Source organism: Indicator indicator, chromosome 8 (assembly GCF_027791375.1).
Source record: "Indicator indicator isolate 239-I01 chromosome 8, UM_Iind_1.1, whole genome shotgun sequence".
NCBI lineage: Eukaryota > Metazoa > Chordata > Aves > Piciformes > Indicatoridae > Indicator > Indicator indicator.
The window spans coordinates 1,116,880-1,134,133 of NC_072017.1; the positions used below are offsets into that span (position 1 = coordinate 1,116,880).

General features: G+C 50.5%; 2 protein-coding genes across 2 annotated transcripts in view; one reads left to right on the top strand and one right to left on the bottom strand.

The window, feature by feature from the left end:
• Positions 1-2,573: 2,573 nt before the first annotated feature.
• PAICS (phosphoribosylaminoimidazole carboxylase and phosphoribosylaminoimidazolesuccinocarboxamide synthase) lies at positions 2,574-11,527 on the bottom strand. The gene is made up of 9 exons (XM_054382912.1): positions 11,509-11,527; positions 10,643-10,840; positions 7,662-7,840; positions 6,153-6,332; positions 5,949-6,062; positions 4,706-4,789; positions 4,423-4,603; positions 3,400-3,558; positions 2,574-2,740 (listed from the first exon to the last, which is right to left on the bottom strand). The coding sequence occupies exons 1-9, from the start codon at positions 11,525-11,527 to the stop codon at positions 2,574-2,576; spliced, it is 1,281 nt and encodes a 426-aa protein (XP_054238887.1).
• Positions 11,528-12,152: 625 nt separating this feature from the next.
• Positions 12,153-17,254, top strand: part of PPAT (phosphoribosyl pyrophosphate amidotransferase) — a 44,642-nt gene continuing 39,540 nt past the window's right edge. The window contains exon 1 of the mRNA XM_054382911.1: positions 12,153-12,280. Coding sequence (XP_054238886.1) covers positions 12,153-12,280 — 128 coding nt within the window. The remainder of the gene's footprint in view (positions 12,281-17,254) is intronic.

Consider the following 17,254-nt stretch of genomic DNA (forward strand, 5'->3'; position numbering starts at 1 on the left):
TTCTTGTTTTGTAGCAGGAGCTGGAAGTTCTGCACAAAGCTGAACCACCAACCCGCTTTGGCCTTTTGCTCAACCACAGAAAGTGGCTGCACATAGGGCAGGTGTCACAGGTTCTGTCTCTTAGTGCCAGCTGCTGTCTCTTAGCACTTCTTTGCAAAGTCCAAGAAGGTTTGCTTCTGAGAGTTCAGTGGAGGCTGCACACAAAACCCCCAAAGAGCCCACACCATGCAGAAGCTGGAGAGTGACCATCTCTATGGCAACTGAAGCACTTGGCATGCTCCTGCCCAGCCTAAACTGGCACTGTTTTACAAGTGAAGTCAGCACAGTTAGGGGGCAAGGACCCTGACAAAGCCAACTAGAAACAGCTCAGCAGAGCCCAGGTGTAGGACTCAAAATCTGTCTAAGCTTGATTTCAGGGGGGAGCACTGACTGGAGACAGCACCAGAGCCCAGCTGCAGGTGGAAGAAGAGACACAAATGGCTGGTAGCAGCTGCCTGTCTCCCTAGGGTGCTAGGACAGCCAGGTGCCAGTAAGCCTGTCAGGCTGATCACCCGTCAGAGCTAACACCCAGTGCTGGGCATGGAGCAGGGTGGCAAATGACACCTCCAGCTCTTGTGTAACTGCCCCTGGGGTTATGCATGGTTACAGAGCTCAGCTGCAGGCTCCTGCCAAGATTGCCCAATTCCCTCCCCCCAGCAAGCAGCAGGCACACTGGTTGGGGCCCATTTCTCTGCTGGTTGAAGTTACTACCTCTCAAGCTAGGAGGTGGCTCACAGCAGGTGTGCTAACACTCACCTGCACACCTCAAAAGCCTGCTTGCTAAAACCCCACACTGGTTTGAGGATCTTAAGTCAGTGCTTCCCACAGGGACTTTAAGCCACCAAAGACTGTTACCCTCTTTGTCATCTCCAGCCCTTACTGATCTGCATTCTGAAAGTCATTAGCGCAGGAGCAGAGTCCTTGTCCTTTTCCTCTTGTGTCAGCTTTGACCAATTTCTTAAAATCCCTGCACTTCACTGTAGAGGAGGGCACTGCTGAGAGCTCTTCTGTGCTTGGACAGCAGCTCTGGGCCCCTCCTGTGAGTAAGGCAGCAGCATTTGATGCAGTTACACCCAGGGGTGAGGCTGACCTACTGCAGTCACAGAGCAGAGCACTAGGAACAGAGCAGCACAGCCTCCTATGACAGGGGGACACTTACTCAAGGAAGAGTATCCTCCAGGAGGCTGTCACCTAGAGTGACAGGACAAGGTTAATGGTTTGAAATATGAGAAAAGCAGATTTAGATTGGATGTTAGGAACAAGTTCTGCACCATGAGGGTGGTGGAACACTGCAAGAGGTTGCTAGGGAGGTAGTTGATGCTCCATCCCTCGAGCTACTCAATGTGAGACTGGACAGGGCTCTGAGCAGCCTGACGATGGAGTGGGGATGTCCCTGCTGCGTGCAGGGATGAGCTTTGGCGGCCCCTTCCAACCCAAACCTTTCAATCCCAATGCCTGCAGGTTTTGGGGCATAAGCTTTTCTTAAGGCAACTCCAGGAGCCTGTTAGGTGACATACCACAACTGATGGCTACTTTTGAGTGTACTTGAAGCTCCAGGAAGCAGCTTGGAATAATTCCAGAGTTTATTTGTAATTGTAAAAGCATAACTGTTACATCCATTGAGCAAGTGCAGCTCTATTAGAATGGTACCTACTGAGAGGGGTGGGCTGTGCAAAGACATGACACTCATACTTACACTTCCCCCCAGTACATGGTTGCTTTACTATTTACTCCCTCCTTCAGTTGTTTCCATAGAAAGAGTAAAGAAATACAGACAGCTACTAGCTACAGTCACTGAAGTGCATGAGGAGAGGTTGACAGCATCACACAGACCCTTTAGGACTACTGAGGGCAGAGATCTCCACAGGGCAAAGACTGGACCAGGCAAGAGTCACAGCAAATAGGCATGAACAAGAGAAGTGGTGTCAGCTGTCCCTCACCACCCCAGAAGGTACCAATGGGGCAGGTATGCACACCCTTAAACCCAGCACCCAACCAGGTATGCAGGTCCTTGCTCTTTAAATAAGGCAGAAAGTTATTTCAGGCTCAAAATGTGTTTCCAGCCCCTTTTCCCATGAATAGAGCCTAGGGTGCCAGGTTATTGCTCAATAAAGCAGAGAGCATTGCAAGCAGCACAGGAGCAGCACTGACTTCTGCCAGCACTGCAGCAGAGTTAGGAAGGCTCAGGACACACATGGGGACTATGGAAGAACATCACAGCTACAGAATACAGCAGAGTAGTTGGGCTGCACCAAATCATTCTCTGGAGGTGGTCTGGATACACTAAGAAAGCAGAAGAGCACCGTTGTGGAGCAACAGCAAGAGGCACCTACAATGCTACTTCCCCATCTTTCACTAAAGTTGTGGCACTAAAAAAAAATAAAGGAGGGAAGGAGGAGAACACAGACTTTGTTCTGCTGCTCTAACAATGCCTTCTTCTGGAAGGGAGGATGCAGGACTTCTGAGCTCATCCCAAGGTAAATCCTAACAGCAGTGAGTATGCAGAGCTGGTGAGAGCTGCTGCTCAGCACCGCCTACAAGCTGCACTCCCGCAGCTTCTTGTCAGCCTGCTTCAAGGAGATCCAGCTGTTCAGCAGGTTTGCTCGCAGCTTGGACCACACCAAATGGTTGTTTAACCCAAAAATCTGGGCAGCAAACTGGGCAGCTCCTTCAGGTGACAGAGTTGTAGGACAGCCAAGACCTGCAGGGAGAAGAAAAAAAGTGTTCCTTACCAAGGCTATTTAAACAGCCAAACACAAACTGTTCTTCAGAGGCAATGTTTGTGTCAGCCTCCTAGAACCACAGGGCCCAGTGTTAAAGCCACTGAGGCGCAACTTGTGTTCCACTGCTTCTGACATGACTGCTTCAGGTCATCTTACATCCAAAGCCAGCCTACCAGTGGCCCTCCTCACACAGATTTCTCAGCCTCCTGTTTGCCAAGCATCCTTTCAAGTTAAACAAAGCTCAAATGCTCATCAGTGCACTGAAGTAGCAGAGTTAAGCTCTTTCCTATACCTGCTTTAGAGAAAAATTTCTTTTTAATCTTTGATCCTAAGGAAAATGCAGCTCTAACTGAAAAATTCCATTTGAACCTCCATGCATAGCAATTCCAGTTTCCAACTGGCATGTTTAGCAAGGACAAGTTTATTTTTCTAATGGTTATTGCTATACAATCCTCGCTCCATCCACTGGGCTTTGTGCCCTCTAGAGGCCAAAGGCCATGTGAGGTATTTCTAGAGTTTGTTCAGTACTGTCCCAGCTACTTCTCCAGTGTTTGGCCATGTCTGTGTCTGCAGACCCATGTACACTAGAACAAAACCAGAGCCAGGTCACAAGAGCTGAAGTAGAAATCCATCTTACCACTGGGGAGTCTGAGAGAGGACCACACATCCTGAGTGCCCCAATCAGCTGAGAGGGGAGGACAGTTGACAACTGGGTAAGCAGTGTTACCAGACATGACTGGCCCCAAGCCATTGCTTCTGCCAGCTACTGCCACAAACACTGTTGGGATTCCATCTCCTGGGGAGGGGAGGAAGACGTTCAGAAATTAATTGCTTGCTCTTGTGAGCGCTTCAAAGTCCACAATTCTGTTCTTAGTTATTTTGCCAGGTCCGTTACACATGACTACAACTTTATGTCTAACTTCTCCCTTTACAGGAGGATCTTCTAATCCTTGCAGCTGTAAATCCCAGCTGCTGCTCACCATAGCTGAAGCCCCTGAAGGGAAGGCTCAGCATGGGAGGAGATGCTGCTGCTTAGCTTTGTAGAGAACACAGCCTCTAAGCCCCTGGCATCTTCAAGTGTTCTTAAATCTTACACAGTTGTGCTCCTCAACTATAGTTATCACATCTGGAGTTTGAGTTGCAAGTATACTCACACAAGAAATAGTTCTTATCTCTCCTCTGCTAGGCTATCAAAGCTGTCAACTTTACTTGATAAAGATCATTTAAATATTTCCCCTGGCATCTAAAATAACAAGCAATACTATTTCCATGGAAAACATGATGGTAGCAACATCTGCCTTGTAAATAACACAAGAACATTCAGAGCCAGCCAGAGGAACCGTCACTCCTCCTTTCAGAAGGCCCAACATAATCAGCAAGATGCTGCAATAAATACATCAACATGATCAAGGCTTGGGCAAAGTAGTTCTGCTTTTATCCCAGTACCAGAGGTTAGACTTTGGAGTGCTGGAAGTTGGGGCTGGGCAGTAGAGCAAGGATTCCTCTGATGGCAGAATGCACTCCAACACATCATTGTGTAATGAGGAAGTGTAGAGCCCCATGGGGACTCAGTGCTGTGTTTAACAAGAGCTGTACCCCACCAAGTGACTCTTGCAGGGGGCAATGTTTCAGTCCAGAGCAGCAGCTCCTTGGCATTTACCTTCATATTCTGCTTTAATCCTCAGGGTCTCATCTGGCCCTTTGTGAGCAGAGGTGACCCTTAGCTCACAGGGGATTCCAAAGGTAGCACAGGCCTTCCTGATTTTCTCACAGTGACTGATGTCAGAAGGAGATCCCATCAGCACCACCACTCTGCCTTGGCTCTTTGTTTTCAGAAGCATCTAAGGAAAAGAGTCAAGGGGAGAAAGGAAAGAAGAGCAGTCAACAGGACTGAAGAGCTGCAGTTACTGAGATCTAGATAGGTTGTCCACAAAACCAGGTACCTCCACTCTTTCTGCAACCCACTCAAAGTTCCTCTTGACCATCTGCAGAGCTTCAGGGGTCACTTCTTTCAGGTCCCGGTAGGACTGAAGAGAGGGGGGAAAAAAAAAAAAACAAACCAAGCTGAGGTTAATGTGCTGGCTACAAAAAGCACTCACTTGGCTACCATGCCTGGTAAGGATCCCCTCACTGAAATATCTGTGCCACTTCCAGCAAGTCCACAGGCAAGGAATTGAATGGAGATCATCTCAGTGGGTGTAAATAACCTTTTACATTACAACTCATGTCCATGTGCCACTCAAAAGACCTTGAGCCACCAGGGTACTGAGGTTCTGAGAGCTTCCCCAAGGCCAGAGGTGGGGCTGTACTTGCATGGTTGCCTGCAGCAGCTCTCTGCACTGGCCAGCCTGGGCCCTGTAGGGGGTTCTCCTGCACCTCCTTGCAGGGAGCTGTCCAGAAGCACTGTCAGAGCAGGTCACCCGAGCACACCATAGCATGGTTCAGTAAGCAGTGTAGCAGTTTTGCTCCCCAGTTTAAAAGGGCTCCCCCTCCTCCCACAAACACACTTCAGAATCATGTGCCTGGGGGCCTCTTCCTCTCACAGGGTCTCTGTTGCTTGGCTCAGTGACTGTCAGACCCCATGGCAGCAGTGTCCCAACAGGTTCTTCCCTAACTGCTTTAGCTATTGGAAAGTGTAACTGCTCTAAGTTAAAATATGGGAAAAGGTTGATTTCAAACTCATGTATGCAGCCCTTGTATGTGGGCATAGCCTGTCAGCAACACTTAGAGACAACTGAATGTTGGATTCAAGCTTAACCAAAACAACGAAGAGAAGCATCCTCCCTGCAGATCCCTCTCATGTCACCAGATCTCTCCTAGCAGAATACACCTCTGAATAAACAAACTCAGAGGCAGGCCTGGGAACCAAAGCTGATTTCTCCCTAGCAACCTGTTGCCCAACTGTTTTACTATCTGTATAAGCCAGAAACTTACTGCTCCCAGAAGGTCTGTGCTCCATTGCAACAGCTCCAGTCAACAATGCTGCTGGACATTCCTACTCAAGGTACAGGCAGAGGATAAACCAGAGAACCAACTATTGAATGAGAGAAGGGTTGGCCATGAGGTACCCTATGAGCTACTCCAACAAGATCAGACTGTCTAGAACAAGCCACTCAAAAGCAGATGCTTAACTGTAGGGTTTACTTCCCCCCCAACTGTCTTAGAAGGTAAAGCTTAAAACCCTACCTGTTTGTCCTTCTGTTGGCTTCTGTCTCCTGCTGGCCACAGTCTCCAGGAATCGTTATCAATAACATCAGCCAGAACAATTTCTTTTGTCAGAACATTTACACCAAACTCGACCTAAAAAGACAGTAAGAATCCTACTTTAGGAACTGCACAGCAGTGCACTTCCTGTCAGAACCAGCAGCATGAGCAGTCAGACTCCTGTACCTTCAGGTCCACCAGGGTGCAGTTCTGGGGCTGCCATGCTTTCTCCAGGATCTCAAAGATAGCTTGAGTGGAACGAGACATAATGTCCATCTCAGTCTGTCCAATAGTGAGGCCAGCAAAGCAGAACTTGGCCTCAATGATCTGCTCCTCAGACCACTGTGGATCATTATTGGCATCATCCTGGCAAGAAAAGCAAAAACACACATGTGATTTGTTTGTACATGACAGAGGAGACTGATTTCTAGATGAGACCTGGCTCTGTGAAGAGACATTACACTGGCATCCTATTGTCCCTCTATTCCCATTCCTCTCACACGATTCCTGCAGGGATTGTGTCACATTGATGCTTTACATCACACTGGACAGGCTGTTAGTACTAAAGAGTTAACTACAGCAAGTTTGGGTTCCTAGATAGCGTTACTAAAATTGTGAGAGAAAGGTTAGTTATGATTTAAGTCTAAGTCCTGGAAGGCCTGAAAGGGCCTACAAGAGAGCTGGGAAGGGACTTTTCACAAGGGCTGGGAGTGATAGGATGAGAGGGAGTGGGTTGAAGAGGGAAGATTTAGACTGGAGATTAGGAAGAAATTCTTTACAGTGAGGATGGTGAGACTCTGGAACAGGCTGCCCAGGGAGATTGTGGCTGCCTCCTCCCTGGAGGTGTTCAAGGCCAGGCTGAAGGAGGCCTTGAGCAACCTGGGCTGCTGGGAGGTGTCCCTGCCTATGGCAGGGGGTTGGAGCTGGATGATCTTTAAGGTCTCTTCTAACCCAAACCATTCTGTGAATTTAAGGAAAAGAAGATATTAAGTCCCTCTGCAGCCTTCCTGGAGAATCCCTTCAGGTACTGGAAGGCAGCTCTAAGGTTCCCCTGGAGTCTTCTCTTCTCCAGGCTGAACACCCCCAGCTCCCTCAGCCTGTCCTCACAGCAGAGCTGCTCCAGTCCTTGGGTCATCTTTGTGGCCTCCTCTGGACTCCCTCCAGCAGCTCTGTGTCCTTCTCCTCCTGGGGACACCAGAACTGGAGGCAGGATTGGAGGTGAGGTCTCAGCAGATCAGAGTCTTGCAAGGGGCAGAATCCCCTCTCTTGCCCTGCTGGTCACACTCCTCTGGATGTTCTCAAGATACTTCTTTCAGCACACACTCCCAAAGGAGTTCAGCATCCTACCTTCCTAGCTAGCTCCACACCCTCACCATGCTTCTTCAGCTGTATGAACATGTTTCAACCACACTTAGGCTTATGCCCAACAAGTCCTGGTAGCTTATAAATAAAATAAATGTTTTCCAGTTTTCTGTACAGGTTGACTTGTGGTTCTTTGATAGCCCTGCAAGCCACTATTACACCATAGGCACTGCAGACAAAACAGCTGTTGGACAGGGACACTCTAGGAGAGCAAAGCCACCAACAGCAGCAGGACTGCTCAGCCACTCGCCCTACTTGTCAGCCTTTCCAAGGAGGCCATACAGAGTTCTAGGTCTCCAAGTCTGATAGGGAACATCAGGGAAGGAAACTTACCTTGAAAAACATCTCAATTTTGGGTGGGTAGAATCTGTAACCTTCTTTCACACCAGGGTTTCTCTTGAGGAAGGAGCCAGTAGCAATTCTCCTGCACACCCACTCAATGGGGATCATCTCACAGTGGGCTGCTATGAATGCTGTGTCACTCTGCTTCCTGACAAAAGCTGTTTTGATTCCTAGAATATAAGGATGACAACTTAGTGCCATTCCTAGGCACGCTCCACAGAGCTCATAGAATCACAGAACGCTGGGGATTGGCAGGGACCTTCAAAGGTCATCCAGTCCAATTTTTAACTAGTTCAGGTTGCTCAGCTGAAACAAGAGTCACAAACACCTTTAAGTACAACTGAATCTTGTTCTTCTCTGGTCTTAAGGGACACACTGAAGTCTCTTCAGGGTATTTTCAAGCCCCTCTAGCCCTGCACAAGTCAATCAATGCAGCTTTCTTGCACAAGCCACTAGTTTTGCCAGCTGCTTACTTGTAGCTCAGAACCTTGTGCTCTGCTCAGAAATCCTCTTCTTGCAAAGAATTTTATCCACAAAGCTTTTAAAATAAATAATTCTACCCCACACAATGGTTTGTTTAAGCAGAAGTTAGCAGCAACCAAATACCCAAATCATGCTCTGGTGGAGGATCTGTTCCACATGGGAGAGTAACTGGAGACTTTCAAAGGAGTCAGGGAGCATGACAGTCTTTACTGTTTCAATCAGCGAGGCTGAGGTGGGGAAATAGGCAGACGATGGCTTAACCCTCCCTGCATTACAAAACTAAACTTTACTAGGGCACTGGATCTTAGGGATTTCTTAGGCCCTAACCAGTGAGACTCAGAAGCACATCAGAGACCTGCTCCAGCAAGGTGACCCCCTATTAAAACAGGGGGAGCCACCACACACAGGCAGGCACCAGGAGTGAGATGTGGCTTTTCCCAATGTCACTTGAGGAAATCCCTTCTCTCCCCAGGGCAAGACAACTACCAAGGCCAACTGGAATCTGCCAGAAGCAGTAGACAAAGTAGCTCCAGCCAGTCAAACCAAGACACAGCTCTATTCCATTCCACTTCTAGAGCCACACAAGCAGAACCAAAGTCTTTAAATGCAGTATTATGCTGACCCCTCCGATTCTGTTGCATTGCCCTCAAGGGCAGAATGATTTAAATACTCAGCTGCACATGAAGTCACTTCTAAATTCAAGCATTAAGGCCCCTGCCTGCTTCACTCCTGCACTTTATCAGCACAGATGTGTGCTTCTGAAAGGATGAGATGAGCTCTATATTACGAGGGCCAGCAAGTTTTTACCAGCCCTTTGTAAATGATCTCCTCTGGCCGCGCAGGTTCAGGAGGGTTGCGCAAAACAAACAAGCTGCCTGCATGATAAGGCATTATCTGCACACCAGGCAAAGCAGCAGCCTACAGGAGTGCCCTCCAAGTCCTTCTGTGGATTCACAGTCCAGCTGCAGTACTTTTCCACAGCATCTGGACTCACTGCCTATGGGCCAGGTAAGGATTTTTAAGAGGCTGCTTCATGCCTGAAGCTGTTGTCTGCAGGATATTAAGTATCTTGACTGTTAGCTTAACTACTGCCAGCACAGGTAGAGGCACCTCTGCCTCTTTCTCTTCCCCATCTATGCAACATACCAGGAATGCACTGTTTGAGAACTATCACTCCACCTCTTAACAGGTGATACAACTTTTAGACTTAACTCAGCCAGTCTTCAAAGCAATCTGTGTGTGGATCTGAGCACACAGCTGTCAGTGGTCTTCACCAACCTTACCCGTGCCTGTTCTGGTCCTGTTTGCAGGCTTAAGCTGGAAACTCACCAGCACAAACTCCTCTTTCAACTTGCACACTTCTCAATTAGAAACACTTTAAGAGGCTGTCTCAAAGCTTCATTTCTGGAAACATGGTGCAAAACTTACTTGAATGACTGAAGTCAGTTATGCACTCTGTGAAAGCTGGCTTCCATCATTAGAAACATTTTGAATCTTTGGAAGTAAGCATTAAGTTCCTGAGACTTTGAACACTGGCCAATACAAGCACATGATATTGTCCTCAACTACAAAGCAAACAAACTTTATGTTGAGTTAACACAGGCAATTGGGCGGGAAAAAGGGGAGAAACTGTAAAAAGATACCCTGGTTTCATTTTTTCACACCTGAATGTGACATCTCAGAGGTTGCCTGCCAATGGCACTAGCTAGCAGCAGCGTCTCTGCAGGCAGATGCAGTAAGGCAGGCTGCCTCCAGCCTGATACTACAGGCAAGGGGACTGATCGAAGCAGGGGGGAGGACTAGAGGTGTGCTCAAACAGAGGAAACAGCCACAGATGATGTTCCAAACGAGTAAGTTGCTCACCCAGCTCTAGTTCCAGAGGGTAACTGGAGCCCCTATTACAAGAAGGATCTGGAAGTGCTGGAGCATGTCCAGAGAAGAGCCATGAGGATGATGAGAGGGCTGGAGATGCTCTGCTATGGAGACAGACTGAGAGTTGGGGCTGTTCAGCCTGGAGAAGAGAAGGCTCCCAGGAGACTAGAAGGGGGGCTACAAGAAAGCTGGGGAGGGACTTTTTAGGGTGTCAGGTAATAATAAGACTGGGGGGAATGGAGCAAATCTAGAAATGGGTAGATTCAGATTGGATGTTAGGAAGGGAGACACTGATGTTGGATGTGAGACACCAGAACAGGTTGCCCAGGGAGGTGGTGGAAGCCTCATCCCTGGAGGTTTGTAAGGCCAGACTGGATGTGGCTGTGAGCAACCTGATCTAGTGTGAGGTGTCCCTGCTCATGGCAGGGGATTGGAACTGGATGATGCTTGAGGTCCCTTCCAACCCTGACAATTCTATTATTCTATGAAAACTAACAGAAGAGGCACTTAAAAAACCCACCAGAGCCTCAGGGCAAGATATACCAACAGAGAGAAACAATGCTTGTCTGTACCAGCCTCTGCTACCCGGCTATGTGCTCTCCCTTTGCAAGGCTTACCAGCTTCCTGAAGCAGCTGGAAGACGCAGCTGGTGGTTGTGTTGGAAATGGCAGCCTTCCCCTCCATTCGGTCCTTCCTGGCTGCATTTCCCGCTGTGATTTGGTCTTTTGACTGCATGAGAACACATCCTGGGATATCTGGCAGCTCGTACACTTCTTTCGTTTTACCTTCATTAACTTTTTTACCAAGTTTCAGGTCTAAAGAAGGAAAAAAAAAAAAGTTTTGATTGAACTGATTTAAAGGAACTTTTTCTTCCGCGTGTAAGCCCAACAGTTTTCGCCTAGTTTTGCAGCTACGTGCCAAGGGGCCTGCAGGATTCTGCAGAGTGGTGATGCGCAGAAGCCTAGAGCCCTGCGGCAGGGCCCCGGGCTGCGGGCAGCGCCCCCGGGCGGCACTCCCGGGCTCCCCCCCGCAGCCAGCGCTAAGGCAGCTGCTCAGAGCTCCGCCGCCTGCCCACGCTGCTCCCGCGCCACGAGGGACGCGGCCGCTGGGGCTGGGGAGACGCCGCCTGAAGCCGGACAACCGTTACCGACTTCATTGGGGGTTATTTAGTTCAGGAAGCCACATGGCGTGGCCCGGCAGCGGCAGCCGGTGAAGCATCCTCTGCCCGGGCCGGCTCAGGCTTGAAGCTTCGGCTCCAAGCGTGTTCCCCTGTCCTTTGGCGCCTCTCCTGCTCCCCCTCAGGCTGGTGCGCTGTCACCCACACAAATAACACACTTTTTAAAGTAATTAAAACTTTTCGGGGGAAAAGTTCGCTCGTACTGAGCGAGCTGAGCGGCGCCCCTCGGCCCAACCCCCCCAGCGTTACCGACTCCCCCCAGCGCCCCGGGACCGCGGCTCGCCCCGCTGGGGTGCAGACGGTTACCTGATGCTGCAGGAGCCATGGCGGCGACGGGAGCGGGCAGAGGCACCTAGAGCACAGAAGAGAGACTGAGCACACGCTGCCCGGCTCCGCCGCCGGGGTAAGAAGGGGCCGGCGGAAGGGGCGGGCAGGCGGGGCAGCGGCGCCGCCCGCCAATCACTGCCCAACGCGGCGGGGCTGGTCCGCGCCCCTCTCCGCCCCGCCGAGCCCCCCGGGCGAGCCCCGGCCGGCCGCCACCCCCGTCTCGTTCCGCGCAAACACAGCCCCGGCCCCGCTTCCTGGCCAATGCCGGTGCCGCGCCGCGCCCGGCCCCCGGCTCCCCGCGGGCAAACACCACCCCCCGCCCGACCCCTTCGGCCTGTTGCACCCCTGATGGAAGCGGGGCCGGGGGCGGGGCGCGTGTGGGCTAGGCGGCGGCGTGGGGAGCGGCGACGTCCCCCTCGTATGTAAATGAGGGAGGCCGCGCCGGCAGGCTACCGGCGGCCCCGCGCAGCGCGGCGCTGTTGGCTGAGCGCGGCGCCGGCGGCAGGGCGCGGGAGTCGCCACAGCGAGGCCGCGACCGCGGACCGCCGCCACCAGCACCGCGACCAGCGCCGGCATCAGCTGCGGGGCCGCGCCGCCCGCCGCCGCCACGTGCTGCCCGCGCCATGGAGCTGGAGGAGTTGGGTATCCGGGAGGAGTGTGGCGTGTTCGGATGCATCGCCTCCGGCGTGTGGCCCACGGAGCTGGACGTGCCCCATGTGATCACGCTGGGGCTGGTGGGGCTGCAGCACAGGTAAGGGGTCGGTGAGGCGGTCAGGGGAGTCGGGATCGGGCTGGACGGGGACCCCGAACGACACCGGCCGCTGCGCGGTGGGCCGGGCCGCGGCGGCTCCCCGCAGCCGGCATGTGCAGCCGGGAGGGCCCGGGCTCGGCGCCGGCGGCGGGGGAAAGAGCGGGGCCGGAGGGCGCTTGCCCGTCGCGCTACGTCCCGTCCCTTCCTCTCGCTCCGCGCCGGCGGGGAAGCCGCGGCAGCATCCCGGTAGCGGAGGGCAACGAACTCCCCGCCGCCTCCCGCCCTCTCCCGGGCCGATCCCACTGAGGGAGCAGCGCTCGGGCGTGCTTTGGACCTCGGCTGCATCCCGCCTTAAGTCGCATCCGCCCCCCCCTCCCGCTGCCAGCCACCGCCGGAGGCCACGCCGCCGGCCCGGGCGTCCCCATGATCCGCGCTGCCCTGGGGCCTCCGTGCGCGGAGACCGCAGCGTGGCCGGGCAGCAGGGATGCGCTCGGCGCTGCGCCTGTCGCCCCGTCCCGCCCCAGCCGGCCGGCCACGCCGCGGCCGTGTCACACGGGCGCTGACCTCCTGACCGCGCCGCGGCCAGCTCCGACTGTCACTCCCATCTCACTCGAGATGCTGATGTTCAAGTGCCATTCATGCAAATCGGGACCGCCGAAATGGAGCGGTCCGAAACATTTTTAGGCTCCTAGTAGCCGCAGTTGTGCAGATTCAGCACCAAACTTTCTCCTCTACCTGACATGCCCGTGGCGATGCACGACAGCCTAGACTGTGCGTGAGCCGTGCGGCTGCAGAGCCGCACAACGAAGTTTGAGGTTGCCTGCTGTTGTTATTGGAAGCAGCACCGTTGTGCGCTGACACGCAGAGTTAATTCTGTCAGTGGTGCAGAAAGGCATATCCTGCTGGAGGGAACACATGCACAGACAGACAGCAGCATGCTGGGGGTGTGGTCCATGCTAGGCTTTCTCTGGTACAGGTACCTAGATAACGGAGCTCAACTTCCCGTTTGCAACAAGGGGGGTAAATAATCCCACGCCTGACAGTCTGGGCAGGTGGGCTCCCCCACGTACACATGCACTCAACAGATAAAAGCATGTTCTTTAAAGATTTTGAGGTCACAGACATGTAAAGCTTGCTCTGAAATTGTTTTGGACCCACCATAGAAAACTTCCTGCTTTGAGATGTTTTTGTTTATTACAGCTGAGTTTCATAGACTTTTCCTGGTAAAATGCTGCATCCCTGCATGACTCTTTCATACTAATCATCTCCTTTGGGTTGCAGGTGTATCACTCAAAGCTATGTATTTGCCAGTGTCCATCAAAAACATTGTCACTGGGGTGACAGAGTTGCAGAATTCAGGGAACAAAGCCATGTAATCAATAGTCTCGTTTTAGGTTGCAGCATTTTGTCTGTGAAGAGGCTGGGAAAGAAAAAAAAACCTTCCCTCATTTGTGCTTATACAGTGCCAGTGGTGGACTGGAGCTTCTGAGTTGAAAATAAAATTATCTGTTCCCATTACTTTGCATCTCATTATCTCAACTTTCACTGCAACCTTTTTCATCAGTTTCCAATGCACTTCCCTCCCCCCCCCCTTTTTCTTTCCTGATGGACACTTGACAAGTACATTTGATGATTTCCAGGAGCTCTTTAATATCAAACATCCCCTGGAGGGCACAAGGATAGCTGTAATCCTTATGTTGTGACTGAAATTGTAAGCCACTCTCAAGGCCTGCAGGAGGATGCACACCCAAAGGCACACATGCACTAGTCTCTGATTCTGCTCTTCTAACTCAGTAGCTGTCAGAATTCCTAAGGGATGCTTTCTCAGGCATAAACATTGCATCTGTAAAGTGGGACAGTCTGGTCAGTTAGGTTTGCCTTTGCAAGCACTTAATAAAATTCTGTGAGCTAGCTGAGATGTTGATGTTCCCATTTCCTTCCTTCTCTTTTCTCTCTAACCTCTGCATTTTTCCTGCTGGGAGGTGCAGGAGAGGTGGGTTCCTATCAGGAAGTAACAGTCACAGCTATTTTTCTGACTTCTTCTGGGAATGTCTGCAGTGAACCAGAACTGAGACTCAGGTGGAACTGTAGCAGTAAATGTCATGAAGCTCATCCTTTTAAAGTTAAAAACTAGAAGTGTCTCTTTACCATATTCCTTTAAAAATGGGTGAATATGCCAGAGAGGGCTGGTGAGTATTAAAGGGCAGTCCCAGCCAGGCCTAAGTGACTCACAGAAGCTTGATTTGGCACTGGAAAATACAACCCTTAGACCTCACCTCCAAGTTAGTAAGGATGTGTAGGTAATGACTACTGCCCTTAGATGTACTCCTAGGCATGTTATATGCAGGTTAGTCCTGTGCAATAAATCAAATTACAGACTGTGGCCCTTAATTAATTTTAGATTAAAAAAAAAAAAAACAAAATATTCCAGCATGACATTGTGTCAACCTGCATTTTTGAGGGGACTGATTCTCCAAGAAGAGGAACATGTGTTACATGTTACATGAGGGTGGTGAGACACTGGAACAGGTAGACCAGGGAGGTGGTAGAAGCCTCATCCCTGGAGGTTTTTAAGGCCAGGCTGGATGTGGCTCTGTGTCTCTAGTGTGAAGTGTCCTTGCCCGTGGCAGGGGGTTGGAACTGGATGATCCTTGAGGTCTCTTCCAACCCTGACAATTCTGTGATTCTATGATTCTCACCTTTGAAATCTAATTTGTGTTCTTAAAGACCCAGGGTGTTCGTTACATGCCACCACAACATGGGGCACAAATTCTTCCTGCTTTTGGTTCTGATGTAGCTACTTGTGGCAAACGTGAAGGACTTTCCTATTCCTGATCAGTAGGCTGAAATGAGTTGACAGTTTGTGTTGCAGTGTTGAAAAGAGACTACAGCACTGTGGGGGTTTTCTTCAGCCAGGGGGTTTGTAAGGGAAGAGTTGAGACTGCAGGCTGGACCTAGCCACCAAAACATTGAAGCACAAATTCAACAGCATGTGCTAGAGTGGCTCTCACTTGTTTCACTGTGGGAAACATCAGCCTGTATTTGTAACCAGGGCCCTCATGAAGGATAAAAGACTTGGACTCTCACTATCTCCACATAAGCAGCAACTAAAAAAAAGTTTTGAGTGTGTTTCTTATCACTAGTTTTATTTCAAAGCAGCTGCTAGATTGTTGAGGCTTAAATTCTAAGCACTTTGCAGCAGAGGTGGCATGGTATTGGCTTTTACTTTCCAACAGTGAACTAACTGTGAATTAAAATGAGAACCAATATGTTCCCAGTCACAGGCTTATGGAGGCCTTTCACACACTGAGAACATGGCACCAGGTTAACTGGAGACCACTGTCAAGTGGTTTTCATCTGGTTCCAGCTCATTTTCCACCTGTGTTAGCCGTGACTTCTCATGATGTTTGAAACTTTAAAGCTCCTAAAGCTAATGCTGTTACTCTGCTGGCAACCTGAGCAAGGCTTCAAAGTGGCTGTTCTAAATCATCTTGGGAACAAAGTGGCTGCAAATCCCCTGACAGCATGCCAAAATAAAGCCAGGGGAGCGTGCTGAGGAGAGGACTTACTCCCAGGGGTCAGGGAGGGAGGGAGGGAGGAGGAGGAGTTCTATGAGTTACAAATCTATTAAACGTCATTTGAGGCCTTGACCAGGACAAATCTGCAGAGTTAATCTCGGGACAAGTGTGAGGTCTGTTAACTTTTTGCAAAATTGCCTGGGAAATAGTTTTGGCTGCGGTACTGTGTGTACTGAATGTGTCCAGCTTCGTCCTGAGGTTTGGTAAAGGCCTCTTCCCTGCAGGTGAAGTCCTGTCAAGTCAGGGAATACTCTTTGTCCCAGCTCAGCTGGGATCTGTTAGAAGCATCAAAGAAAATCTGGAGTGGAGGCTTGGCCAGCATGGGTTTTAGATCCCTTCCCTGTTACTGTCCATGATTAAACCCCACACTGGAGAACCTAGAGAATTACCAGTGTAAGAGAGGAATGTTTGCTTCTCTTCCAATTTATTGCAGTTACTGGCTGCTTCCCACCAGCCATCCTGCCAAAAGCCTACACTCAGTAAGCATAACCAAGGTGTTCATCTACCTTTCATATACAGTGTCTTGGCTACAAGATAGATTTCTCTTTTTAAAGGGCCATTATCAAGCTGTTGATATCCTGTCTGTGAATCCTGGAGCTTGAAATTGGTACTGGTGTTTGGCTGGGAATTTGTGAGGAAGGTGGCTGTGTCACAGGCCATGATCCTGATCATTTGGCATGTGACATATTTCCCTTCTTATTTCATCTCAGGAACCCTTCATGGATTCAGCAGCTCCCCCATCCCCAGCTGCAAGAGCTGCAGTGTAAAATGTTAATTGTCTACAGGCCAGATTTTGTCATGAATCACATTTCTCTCTACTGCTTGGATCTCTGTCTGGTGTTCTACCAAAACAGACATGCTCTATGTGCTGCTAAAACATTCTGGGCTATGCTCAGAGAGACACTTAGTGAATGTGGGTATATCTTTTAGGTCTATCTTGGTTTATAGGCCATTATCTGTTGCTAGGTGCTGACAGCCCTGTTGAATTACATGCCACAAAGCCTACTCCTGTAGGAAGAGAGGAGGAGCAGACCTGTTAGCTGTGGTGAGCTGCTTGCTTTGCATCATTTCCTGCAGGGCTCAGGTTCCTGTCTGCTGCTTTTTGGAAAGTGGAGGTGAGCCAGGTTTCCATTCCAACCACACTCAAACCTCTTAAGGAGTGAATGTGTCACAGAATAATGCACTTCTGTCACAGAATGCACTTCACTCTTGGCTTTTATTGCTCCATGTGGAGTAGTCAACTGGAGTGAGAGAGGCAAGGAGGAGTGGAAAACCCAGAAGGGAAGTGGTGCCCAAAGGTGTACACAAGAGGACATTTCAGAGACAGCCACTCTGTTGATTGTGGCCAGCAGACTTCTCCTTACAGTAACCTAGCCACGGAGGTGGGCTGAGGCTG

Excerpts from the sequence above, each read along its gene's own strand:
- PAICS (XM_054382912.1), bottom strand. Across the intron at positions 7,841-10,642 it reads CCAGCTGCTTCAGGAAGCTG|GAATCAAAACAGCTTTTGTC; the intron begins GTAAGCCTTGCA and ends CTTATATTCTAG. Across the intron at positions 4,604-4,705 it reads GGGTTGCAGAAAGAGTGGAG|ATGCTTCTGAAAACAAAGAG; the intron begins GTACCTGGTTTT and ends TCTTTTCCTTAG.